Raw genomic sequence first — 12,233 nt, forward strand, 5'->3', positions numbered from 1 at the left:
GGAAGGGGCTCAGGGGGTTCCGAGATCACGGCAGGACTGGAGTGGGAAAGGGAGATGGGCAGGGATTGGGGCTGATAAAGAGCAGCAATCCTGGCAGTTCAGCTCTTTCAGCCATTAAAAAAAAATATCAAAATTCTATTAACTGAGGAAGGCAGAGGGGAGGTCCAGACAGGAATCATCAGGGCTGTGCCTAAGAATAGCAGAGCAGTGACATCCACCACCCTCCTTAATGAGGCCTTTGCAGAGCAGGATTCAAAACTGAACATTCTCTTTCCTGTATCAGCCTCTGACAAGATAAATATACTTGTAAGTACTTACATGAATATTTAGCTCTACATTTTTCCATTGACAAAATCTAGTAAACTTGTCACTGCAAAAGAAAAAAAAAAAAGTTTAAAAGTTGTCTGAGACTATTGTGTAGAGTATTACAGGAAATGTCAAGACTCTGATATTTAAAATCTAGTCTGAGCTAGGGCGTGGGGTGGTATTTAATAAATGACAGCCTTCCTTTCACCAACTGTAATCTTACCCCCACCAAGAAAAACAATTCCTAGGCAGAGCATGCTCCATGTTCTACATCCTTGGGAGAGAAAGAGAGCAGATAACCTTAACCCTGGAAGTGCTCAGTGTGTAACCACATCTCTCTTGCATGGTTTTCAACCACTCAAAGATGGTTTTCAATTTTTAAACAGCTACGTTTGGAACTAACAAACATTTAAATTACATCAAGAGAAAGATAATTATAAGAAAACACAGGCAGCTCGATTTATGTTAATGAACCTCCACATACTCCAAGGAACATTTCAAACTCATTTTATCTTAAAATAGGGAAGATATCAGCAATACCACAGGCTTTGGGAAAAAAAAATAATAACACAGTTGCTTATTCCTACATGAATAATTAAGTGTTTATTTTCCAAGTAAGAAATAACAGCTTTATGGAGGCATTTTTATAATTATCACAGAAAGGCACCAAACCAGTTTAGAAAATCGATTTGGGTGCTCCTGGGTGGCAGCTGAGCTTTCCAGAGCCAGACACAGGAGCAGGAAAGGGCTGCTCTGCTGAGCCAGACTTGTGCCTTCAATTCTTTACTTCACCTTCATTTTGAGGGGTCCAGCCCCAAACCACCAGGACTGGGTCTCCCAGTCCCACACCAGAGATGAGCACCCAGAGAATATCCCCCAAACCCCAGTTCTGCCTTTTCACAGCCCAAACTCCAACCTCTCCCTGCTGGGACTGAGAAATCCTTCAGCTTTCCAGCTGTTCCACTCACACATCCTGACACTGCTCAGGATATCCCACAAAGCTCGGTATTTACAAAGCTTGCTGATAAACTCCATTTGATTAATCATGCATTAATACATATTTTTAGCCTTATTTACAGCAGTACTGAATGAACCTGGCTTCCCACTACATTAGGCAGATAATTAGGCAGGTAATATTCCATGATCATACCTTTCCATAAATTTTTGAAATATTTTCCCTCGGAGACTATCACAAATTTCTTCTATATATGGCTAAAAAGGGTGAGGAAACACAATTAATATTTAAGCAGACAATAAATGGCTTTTTTCACTCCCATCCATTACACAGAACTCTCGTCGGGCCCACACAGCTCCTGGGTTGTCCTTAAGAAGCCTCAAGGAAGCATTTTAGCTTTATTTGGTTTTTGGAATCTGAGCAGGTGCCCTGAAGTCAAACACAAAATATTTTCATGAGCTACAAAACCTTAGGGGGGTGTTGGGGCAAAAAGTACTTGTTTTAAATGTATTTAAACAACAAATTGTCACTTCTGTGGAACACAAATTTCCCAGAGCTGCTCCCTCATCTCTGTGGTGCATCTCTCCTCTCTGTCCTTGCTGAGAGATCAGCACCTTGAAATCACAGGTGACTTTTTCCGGGGAAATCCCTCCCTTGGGTGTGTGATGGCCCAACCTCCCCCTAGTTAGTGCAGAGACACCACCCAGCACTGCAATCACCACTCCCCAGCTCATGGCAACAGCCAGAACAGCTCAGGAGCGCAAGAGACACCAGGCAGGGGCAACCTCCACATTCTTTCAGCAGATTTAGATAAAAGACATTTAAGCTTACAAACACCCCCATGATGGATAAGACAATTTCTCCACTGTTGCAGCTCAGTTCACCCTGACAGGATGAGCATCTTCCTGATGGAAAGTGATTTACTCTAAATCATTTAATGGCTTAAAATTACACAACTATAAAAATTCTTCTTGTTCACACACCAAGGTATAGTTTGCTCTTCTAAATGTGCTTGAAAATATTATAGATAAGAAGAGTAAATTGTAATTTTGACTTGGAAAAGCATTTCAATCCCACTTACAGCACAGAATATGTACCAGTCCCATTTATTCTGTCTCTTTAAATAATATCTAAAAAGTCACTTTCAGTCAGAGAAGCTAGATGTTCAGACTGTGAAAGCTCACCTGGAAAAGGCTGGCTGGCACTTGTTTCTTGGCTAAATGTGTTTGTACATGATCTACAGCTTGTTTTGAGAAAGGCTTTTGGAAAAGAAAAAGGAAGATTTCAAACAGTTGGAAGTGTCAGGAGTTTCATTTCAGGTCACAGCACTGTTGTTCTTTTCCCCACATGGAAACACCAACCCCAAGGGGAATCAATAGGGCCTCCCACAGGTATAGTAGAGTGAATATTGTGTGAAATGTGCAAAATGATCCAGAACAGGATTATTCCAAAGCAGAAAGGCAGGAGAAGGGAAGATGAGGAGGAGGAAGGTAAAAATCAAAGGGGGTGATGATCCTCCTTTAACAAATCCATGAAAAATCCCATTTACAGGCACATCTCCAGAGCCAGAAGCAGACACAGACTTTTTTACTAATAAAATAATGCATTTTGGGGGAAAAAAACCAATAAAAGCATAAACCCTCCACCCAAAGCATGATACCACCAGGATAGAACACTCTGCAAATCCTTCTTTCAAATGAGAGCATGTGAAACTGCTAAGAACAGATCAATGGGCCCAAACTTCAGCTGGAGGAAATGTGTCTTTTCAGTGACTTTAGCCACATCTCTATACACACACCCTGCATTTATTTCATCCTTTTGGAAGCAGACATTTAGTCTAAAGAAACATAAACCAGATAAATCTCCTGATGCTTCCTTTGTGTGTCACTAAGTTTAATAAAAATTACAGCAGGCCACCAACCTTTACACCTCAAAAAAACCCCTCCCAAAAATAAAAAGAAAGCAACATTCTGAATTTGGCCCAACCCAGATCTTGGGTTTCAAAGGGAAATCCAGAGCACCCTGTGGATGGAAGAGCAGATGTCCCTGCTGCCAGGCAGAGGGAAAAGGGCAAGATACCCACGTGGGAACAGGAGAGCAGCTCCTTCATGATGTAGGTGTCGTAGATCTGCCGGCTCCGCGACAGCCGCTCCTCCTCCGAGTCCAGCTTCTCGTACTCCTTGATCTGCAGCACAAGGGCAAGCACACAACACACGTTTTCCAGTGATTTCCCACTCACCGGGTCAAAACAGGACTTGGGCTGAAGTTTTATTCTACTGGGGTTTTTTTTACTGATGAAAAAATCACCTGAAACAGCGCAGTTACAGCTGGGATTTCCCTTTAATATTGGAATTTTCCAGCTGCAGCACAGCTGCCCAGGACATTGATGGAATCCCCATCCCTGCAGGGATTTAACAGGCTGTGGCACTTGGGGACATGCTCAGTGGTGGCCTTGGCAGTGCTGAGTGAACAGCGGGATACGATGAGCTGAGGGGGCTCTTCCAACCCAAAAATCCCCCCTGATTATCTGATCACAGCACATCAGGTACAGATGTCCAAAAAACAATATAAAGCACATTTCAAAATGTTCACATAGTTCAGCTACACTGTGGATTTGAACCCTAAAGGTGGCTACAAAACAGTTTTACAAAATACATCAAGTTTCCTCAGGTGTGCTGCAGGAGATCAGCGTGTTCCAGGGGAAACAACAGCAATCCCAGACAATTCATTTACAGAACAAAACCTGACAACCAGTTCCAGAACAAAAAGTTCACCCAGTCCAAGGGTCCTCTGGAGCATATTTAGGGAAAGAGTAAGGGAAAGACTCAGCTCTGATTTTCTGGACCTTCCCACCATCAGCCTGTGAAGTCCTGAGATCCAGATACCCGGCAGTGAGCAGATCTGCTCTGTGCCACAGAATCCCAGGATTGCTTAGGCTGGGAAAAAACCTCCAAGATCATCGAGTGCAATTATCAAGAGACAAACTGGAACCAACCTACCTCTGGAGGTGGAACATTAATTAAACTCAGTATCTTTCTATCCGTACTCCTCTTGTTTGCTGACATGATAAGGCACCAGTCCCACCCCAATTTGCCATCTGTGCTGCTTCCCCCTTGATACCAATTTATAATTAAAATGACTCAAAACGTCTTTGCCCAAGAAACACTTTTAATTAATGCAATGACACAAAATAATTAGCAGTACAGGAGGAGGCCTGATGGATATCTGATCGTCTTATTTGAGCACAACCTCCTATCCCTCAATGTTTGGTTGTTAAAGGACCCAACTCCCCAGCCAGTGCTGAGGGATCTCAGCAGAACCACCCCCAGAGAGCAAAAGGATCTCCTCAAAAACTGGGAACAGAACACATTTGTTTTCAAGTATTTAGAAGCCCTTTTTTTCCTTTACCCCCCCCCCCTTTATTTTTTCCCTTTTTCTTTTTTAATTCCTTTTCTTTTCCTTCTGAAACTGATCAGGATGAATCACTCATCCCGTTAAATGCCTGATCGTGACTCCAGCTGCAGTGATATGAAATCCCTGGAGTACGGAGCTCTTCTACATCAAGCGATTTTTAATGTAGCAATGTACTCAGATTATTCTATGTGTAATAAATGCAGCAAGTAAATCAAATATATAAAAAAAGGAAAAGCTCCTGGATCCGGTATGTCACAGAGGAAAACACAATGAACCTCTCTTTAAATATCTTTAATGGGATTTTTCCAGAAGTACATGACAAAGCACTGAAATTCTTTTGAGGCAACACTTTGCTAATAGCCTAAAAATACAATTTTGAATTGTTTCAGAGATAAAGAGGCAGCCAAAAATATCTTGCTAAATAATCTGGTACAACAGGCCTTTTCGGATTACTTATGACAGTGATATCTTCAGTGTATAAAGAGATGGAAATGATAGAAAAAGATTCTTTATTGACAGTAGGTATCTGATCTGAGTGGGGGAATGGAGTTCTTGCTGAGCACTGATCTCCAAAGTGATACCAGCTGCTTGTGCTGATAGCAAGAAAGAAGTTAAATTCTCAGCTCAAGAGTGAGGCAGCCAAGGCTATCCCAGCTCTAATTAACCCTGAGCATCAGCCATGGGCAAGTCTGCCCTGAAATCAGCACCTGGGAGAGTATTCACTTGGGGGTTATTCAGTGTAACATAAAATGTAACAGGGAACAAATGAACTGAGCCATGGAGCTCAGAATGGGCAGCAGCAGAAGCTGGGGAGGGCCAGGGCATTCCTTGGAATTATTGATCCTTTGGGACGTGCCCTGCACAGTGCCTGGCAGCTCCTTCACTGGGTATCTCCTGACAAGGGACATAAATCATCCAGCTGAAGCCACCTCTCATTTCCCCCCTCCGTGGCCCTGGCACATCTGAGCAGCTCCCACCCCACATCCCTCCACAATCCCCTCCAGCTGTACCCTGCTGCCTTTTCTACAGGTGAAAGGCTGCTGGGGAAAGACCTGAAGGGTTTTAGTGTCACCCCAACACCAGCAACTTCATTCTGGATCCTTTTCTACCAGTCCACACTGCTCCACATCACAGACCCTCTCCTTCCCTCTCAGCACTCCCTGATGGAGCAGGATCCCTCAGCCTCACTCCCTGCACAGCCCCAAACCTCCACCACCAGCACTTACCTCTTCATAGAACTTCAGCTGAGGGACAGCCTCATCGATCTCATTCATGCAATAGTCTTTAAAGAGCAAAAATCCTGGAAAGAAAAAAAGAAAAAAAATCAGAAAAACTTGTCTCATTACGCTGATGACTTGTAAAAAGGCTCATGAAACCACCCCAGCTCCACCACGGGCTGTATAAACCTGTGTGAGCATCCCCAATTGCCAAGGTTTAGGATTCTGATCCCCATCCAGCTCTTCATTTCCAGCACAAAAGGATCCCAAGCCTGCCTCACCTCCCACAGGTGTATTAAGCCCATCACTGCTTCCACCTGCTAAGGATTTTATGAGGCATTTCCATAATGCACCTAAATATTCTGTTCCTCTTCACAGACCACATTTTCTTCCCTTTCTTTCCCCCCCAGTAAAAACTAGACACTATTCACATTTTGGGGGTTTTTGCAAGAGGTTTACCTACATTTCACTGATGAAGCACAACCTCTTCTGCACTCCCATTTCAGAATTACCGGTTCATGTTACCTCTAATGGGTTTTATTGCTCAATAAATTACATCAGGGTCTTTAGAGTTCCTTTGCAAGTAATTTAGAGCATGACCCCAGCAGGCTGCAGATGAGAATCTTCCATTAGGAGCATTTTAATGCACTGTCACAAAGCCTCATCCCATGTCTTTCCCTGCCTCTGAGCCGGCACCTGCTACCCTGGAATTTCACACAGGGATCTGTGTCACCAATGTCCCCATCACTGCCAAGCCCACCCAAAGTCCCCCATCTCCCCAGCCCAGACTGTGCACCTCCACCTCTCCTTGCCAGCCTGGCTTTTTGAGGACAAAAAGTGAAATTTCGGGAGCTGACTCAAATTCCTAATTTCCCACATGACGGAACCAGCGGCAGCAGGGAGCAGAATCCTGCTGAATGGACTGAACTTTTCTAGGACAATGAACCAAAGAAGATTGGGTAATTAAGAGACTGAAGAGTGGCACAAACAGCACTGAATGCAGTGAAAGAAAAATCCCTGGCCTGGTCCCAGCTCCTGGCTGGGGCCCAAAAAAACCCACAAACAACAAAAAAACACAACAATAAACCACAAAGACAACTGTGGGAGGAGTGTGAAAATATACCAACACACATTTCCAGCAAGGCCACGCCAAACATTCCAGCCCTGCTTGGTATTTTCCAAACTTTTTAAATTTAATTACGGCAGAGAAAGAAGAGGTTCCCAAGCCCATGGCACAGGGAACAATCAGAGGCTTATGCAGCCACAGGACACGGGCTGCTCCTCCCCGAGGCCCCTTGGCACTGCACTGCAAAAACCCAGATACGCCCAAAATATACAGACTGAGAGCTGAGGCTGCTCAGCCTGGGGAAGAGAAGGTTGTGTGGAGACCTCACAGCACCTCCCAGGGTCTGAAGGGGCTACAAGGAAACCAGAGAGGGTTTTACATCAGGAACTGGAGCGACAGGACAAGGGGGAATGGCTGCAGACTGAAAGGGAAATTTAGGTGAGATGTATAGAAGAAATCATTCCCTGTGAGGGTGCAGAGGCCCTGGCACAGGTTGCCCAGAGAAGCTGTGGCTGTCCCACCCCTGGAAGTATCCAAGGCCAGGTTGGACAGGGCTTGGAGCAACCTGGGATAGTAGAAGGTGTTCCTATCCATGGGACTGGATGATCTTTAAGGTCCCCTCCAACCCAAACCATTCTGTGATTCTGTTCTTCAGACAAATCCAGTTAGAGCCTAAATATTCCCCAGACTGGAATTGTTTCTGTTTCGACCTCCCATTCAATCAACAGACCCTGCACTTCCCCTGCAGCACAAAGGAAATCTCCTCCTTTACTGCTGCTCTTGGATTGAGTGAAAAATGATCAGCCAGAAACTGCAGCTCTCACATAATGGCACAACCAAGTGACAGATGCAGCATTGAGTAAGTGACAGGAGTTTTAAGAAGTTCAGGGAGAGCTGACGAGGAGCACAATAAGCACAGTTAACAGCACACAGAAAAATAAGCCCGGGAACAGAAAGCAGGAATTAATAAAATGATAGCGTTAAGTAACAGCTAAAAAGAACCGGCAATTATTTATGAAATAAAGATGCTGACAGCTTTGGCTTTAAAGATTCCTTCTGCTATAACTATATAATTTCTGCAACAACCAGATCACTGGTTGTTAAGGGAAAGGAAAAATATTTTTTAAGAGCTTCTTCTGGTAACACCAAAGTGATGGATGATATCAATAATACACACACAGAGAGAGAGGCAGCACCCTGCTCCTCTGAGCTCCTCCTTCCCCATCTCCGGACAATCATTTTCCCCTTTACCTTTGCATGGACAATCCTAAGACAAATTTGCCAAGTGCCACGAGTTGCACTGACTCTAATTACCAAAGCAAAATGTCTTTCAGGGAGGGATGAAGGCCACCTTTGGGGTTTGCAGTGTTCACCAGAGGCTCACTCAGAGCAGGCAGGGATGGGGTGGTGGGGAGAGCAGATTCAGGTGAGGCAGCTCACCCATAACCAGGTATTCCCAGCGCTCATCCCCAACTGCACAATGTCCCTGCCACAAGCTTGGAGGGCACAAGGAGGGGAACTAAGTTAACCCATCTCTTTAAAACAGAATGTGAACGTTCCCTTCAGTAGTTATTTCCAATAATTATGTTTTTCTGGCATGACCACAGGAATTTTGCATGAAATCCAGACACCAATCAACGGCATCCCTCCAGAATTCAGCCCTTCCCACAATCAAAGAACACAAATGCTGCTGGTAACCAGTCACACACTCCAGACCCCTCATCATGTTTGTGGCCTCCACCGGACCCTCTCCAGAGGCTCCTTGTCTTTCCTGAACAGTGGAGACCAGAACTGAACACCAGAGCCCAGACGCGGCCTCACTAGGCTCACCCATCAGGATTAAAATCACCTTCTCATTTTCCATTTCCGTGGCGTTTTCCTGCCCTGCTCCCAGTCTGTGGCTCTGCCAACATTCCCCCAGGACAGCAGCCACAGGGGCCAGCAGTGGCCTCTGCCTCCTCCAGCAGTCTAAAGGTCACCTGCAGCCACAACACCACCTCTCCATCCCTGTCAATTAGCTGAGAGCACGGGATCATAAATAAAATAAAATAAAATGGAACGACGAGGAGGAACTCCATCATAAAACACTTGGAGAAAATGACTTATCTAACCGGAATTTTATGAGCATCCGACTCAAGTAACCTTTTAACAGGAGTAAATAAAAACCTTATTAAAGCAAACAGGAGTGACTAGGTGAGAGAGCAGAGCTAAAAATAGCCACGTTTAGCCCCGATACAAGCGTTCACAATGTCACTGATTGAAAGGAAGCTGCATCTATTTACAGCAGGCCTGAACGTGGTCCAAAACGCTGATGTAGCCTCTTTCTAGTAGGCAAAATAGCAAATTAGAGAACAAAAATATCAAGCTGTTTCCAAATCCTCCCGAAACGTGCTGTGTATAAATACAGAATCCTGACAAACAAAGCAGCAGTGACATCTGCACCAGACACGGGCTCCTTTCCCGGCGCTCCGGCCAACAGCTCCCGGGCAGGAAAAGCTTTGGGAATGTGGGATGGTGCTCTGCAAAGTCTGCAGCACAGGGGCTGTCCCTGCTTTAGGGCACTTAAAGGTCTCCAATCTCAGTCACTTCAAGGTGTCTCTCGTGATCTTTCTTGCTTGGTGAACTGGGACAAGAGCAAGAAGCCACGGCCAGAGGGAAATCTCACATCCTGCTCTCTGCACCTCCCGGGCAGGACACTGCACCCAGGTGGGGGTCAGGCTCTGCTGCCAGGGAACAGGGACAGGAGGAGAGGAAACTGCACCAAACTGTGCCAGGGGAGGACATCAGGAGGAATTTCATGCCAGAAAGGGTGGTCAGGCCTTGGAAGGGGCTGCCCAGGGAGGTTTGGAGTCCCCATCCCTGGAGGTGTCCATGGAATTCCCGGATGTGGCACTGGGCCGGTGACAAGGTGAGGATTGGTCACGGGCTGGACTCGATGCTCTTGGAGGGATTTCCTGACCCAAACGATTTTGGGATTCTGGGGCATCTCCTCCCCAGAAATGTCTCTTATGTAGAACGGCCACAGGACAGCAAAGCTCAGCCACCACACCATGGTGACATTACAGCACAGCTGGGTTTAAATCCAGCTGTGGGTGTGTCCAACCTCCTGGAACAGCCCTCGGTGACCTTGAGAACCATCAGCACCAGGAGCAGATCTGGGTCATAGACACAAACATTGGGACAAAGTCTACTATGAAACTAAAGCCACATTAAAAACTGTGACTCCCACCAGCCTGCAATTGTCACACAACACCAGGCCAGGCTCAGACTCCTGCTCCCTGCAGTGCCCACACAGAGCTGCCACGGCACAGAGTAATTCAGGCCACCTAAGAGCTCCACAACCGAGAGAACCACCAATTTCCCTCTCCAGGAACAAAGATTACCAGGGAAAACTGTGCAGGAATTGTGCTCTGGCAAGGTCCAAAGCCACAAAAATCCTCCCAGCCCAGAAAGCACCACAAACTCCACTACTTTTCTTTCCTAATTGAGCCTAATGTTCGTTCCCTTTGCATTAAAAATAATACATTATAACAGACTGAAACATATTCCTGTGCATAGAAAGCAGGAGAAAAGAACAAACTGTATTTCATGAGGACGTGCATCCAATGAGGCGCACAGAACAATTTTCCTAGAACAGAACCAAACTGAGCTCAAAATTAGGCTGCAAGTTGCCAGGTAGCTTGTTTAATGACGTCTAGAAATCATTATATGAAAATAAGCTTTGGCTAAAAGGTTTTAAGTGTTGCTAAAGAAAAACTTCTTATTTCCAGGCGTATTTTCCAATAGCTTTCACCCAGGGAAATCATTGTTCAAGCTTGGTCAGCCTTCTTTCTAAACACCAGACTTGTGCATGCCTGGAATTCCTGCAGGGAGAGGAGCAGGAGAGCTGAGCTGCTCCTCCAGCACTCACACTGGGGACACAGTGGAGGGGTATTCACAAATTCTGTGTCAAACCTCAAAAGCTTGAGCCTGACACAAGTGAATATACAGACTTACTGAAAGCACTCAATTATCCTTATTTAGGTTGCCCAGAGAAGCTGTGGCTGCCCCTGGGTCCCTGAAAGTGTCCAAGGCCAGGCTGGACAGAGCTTGGAGCAACCTGGGATAGTGGAAGGTGGAACTGGATGAGCTTTAAGCTCCCTTCCAACCCAAAGCGTTCAGGGATTCTCTGGATATACTCATGAAATAGTAGCTCTGAATACTGAACGTGTGATAAATCATTTTTAAAGCCATGGAGAGAAAATAATGGGGAAAACTTAGCTCTGAACCATATTTACTACATATCCTTCATATTCTGGTCTCCCTTAAAATGCAGATTCCAGCTGACTGAAGTCGGGTATCAAAGGCATTCAACATATCAAAGGTGAAAGAAAAAAGAGGGTTTTACACAAGAAAAAGCTCCTCTAAAAGATGGGGGAGTAAAAACACTAAACAGAAATACACAAAAAGATTCTAATTTTTAAAAGGACCACTAAACACAGAACTGAAGCATTTAATTTCAATCAGTTCTTACAAAGAATGTGATTAAATTCCTTCACTAAATCCCATCACGGAATACACAGCACTTGAGGTTTTCTTTCACCTTCACTTGTAAACAAAAGAAACTCCCACCCCTTTGCAAGTGGTAATAGAAGGCACCAGCAAGCTATGAGCAAACTAACAACCAGGAGCAGCTTAAAAACCCCATGGTGGTGGATTGGGTTTTGTCGTCTCTGTTCTTTCCCCACACCACAATTCAGGCCCTACCAAGGACGTGAAAGTTGTTATTTTCCTGACCAGTATTTTTCCATTATACAACATTTTCAAATTAATTACATAATACAAAGCCAATATCCTTTTATTATGGAGAAACACACTTTTCCTTCTGCGCTGCTCCAAGCTATGAACTTCACTGTTACCAATTACTGAACACACAAACTCCACTGGGAGCTGCAGCTCTGCTCCTCAGGAAGGGCCTCGATCCAGGTGTGGTTTCTGACAGGATCATTAGATGAAGACAAGGAGTAACTCCACAACAGAAGGGTGATCTCAAGCCCCAGGTGCCTGTATTTGCCTCAGCAAGCTCTGCTCAGTGTCTGAACCACTGCGAAGAGCCAAACTGCTCAGCCGGAGCATCGAGGAACTGTTGTGCTGGGGTCAAAATCAAAACACAAAGCCAGCAGTATTCAGCTGGCAAATACACACAGCACTTAGGTAAAGAGCAGCGAAACCACTAAAACAACAGTGACAGAGCCCAGCTGATTCTCCTGCAGGAATTTCTGAGCCTTCCTCTGGT

The 12,233-nt window shown here is 45.1% G+C and overlaps 1 protein-coding gene across 1 annotated transcript in view; it reads right to left on the reverse strand.

Annotated features, from left to right (window-relative positions):
• GRK3 (G protein-coupled receptor kinase 3) overlaps window positions 1-12,233 on the reverse strand; it is a 60,131-nt gene that overhangs the window by 26,385 nt on the left and 21,513 nt on the right. The window contains exons 3-7 of the mRNA XM_066199380.1: window positions 5,902-5,975; window positions 3,345-3,446; window positions 2,446-2,520; window positions 1,457-1,518; window positions 319-370 (exon numbers count right to left, since the gene is read on the reverse strand). Of these exons, the coding sequence (XP_066055477.1) occupies window positions 319-370; window positions 1,457-1,518; window positions 2,446-2,520; window positions 3,345-3,446; window positions 5,902-5,975 (365 nt within the window). The remainder of the gene's footprint in view (window positions 1-318; window positions 371-1,456; window positions 1,519-2,445; window positions 2,521-3,344; window positions 3,447-5,901; window positions 5,976-12,233) is intronic.

Source organism: Chamaea fasciata, unplaced genomic scaffold, assembly GCF_029207755.1.
Source record: "Chamaea fasciata isolate MVZ Bird 193981 ecotype frontalis unplaced genomic scaffold, bChaFas1.0.hap1 SCAF_18, whole genome shotgun sequence".
NCBI classification, from domain to species: Eukaryota; Metazoa; Chordata; class Aves; order Passeriformes; family Sylviidae; genus Chamaea; species Chamaea fasciata.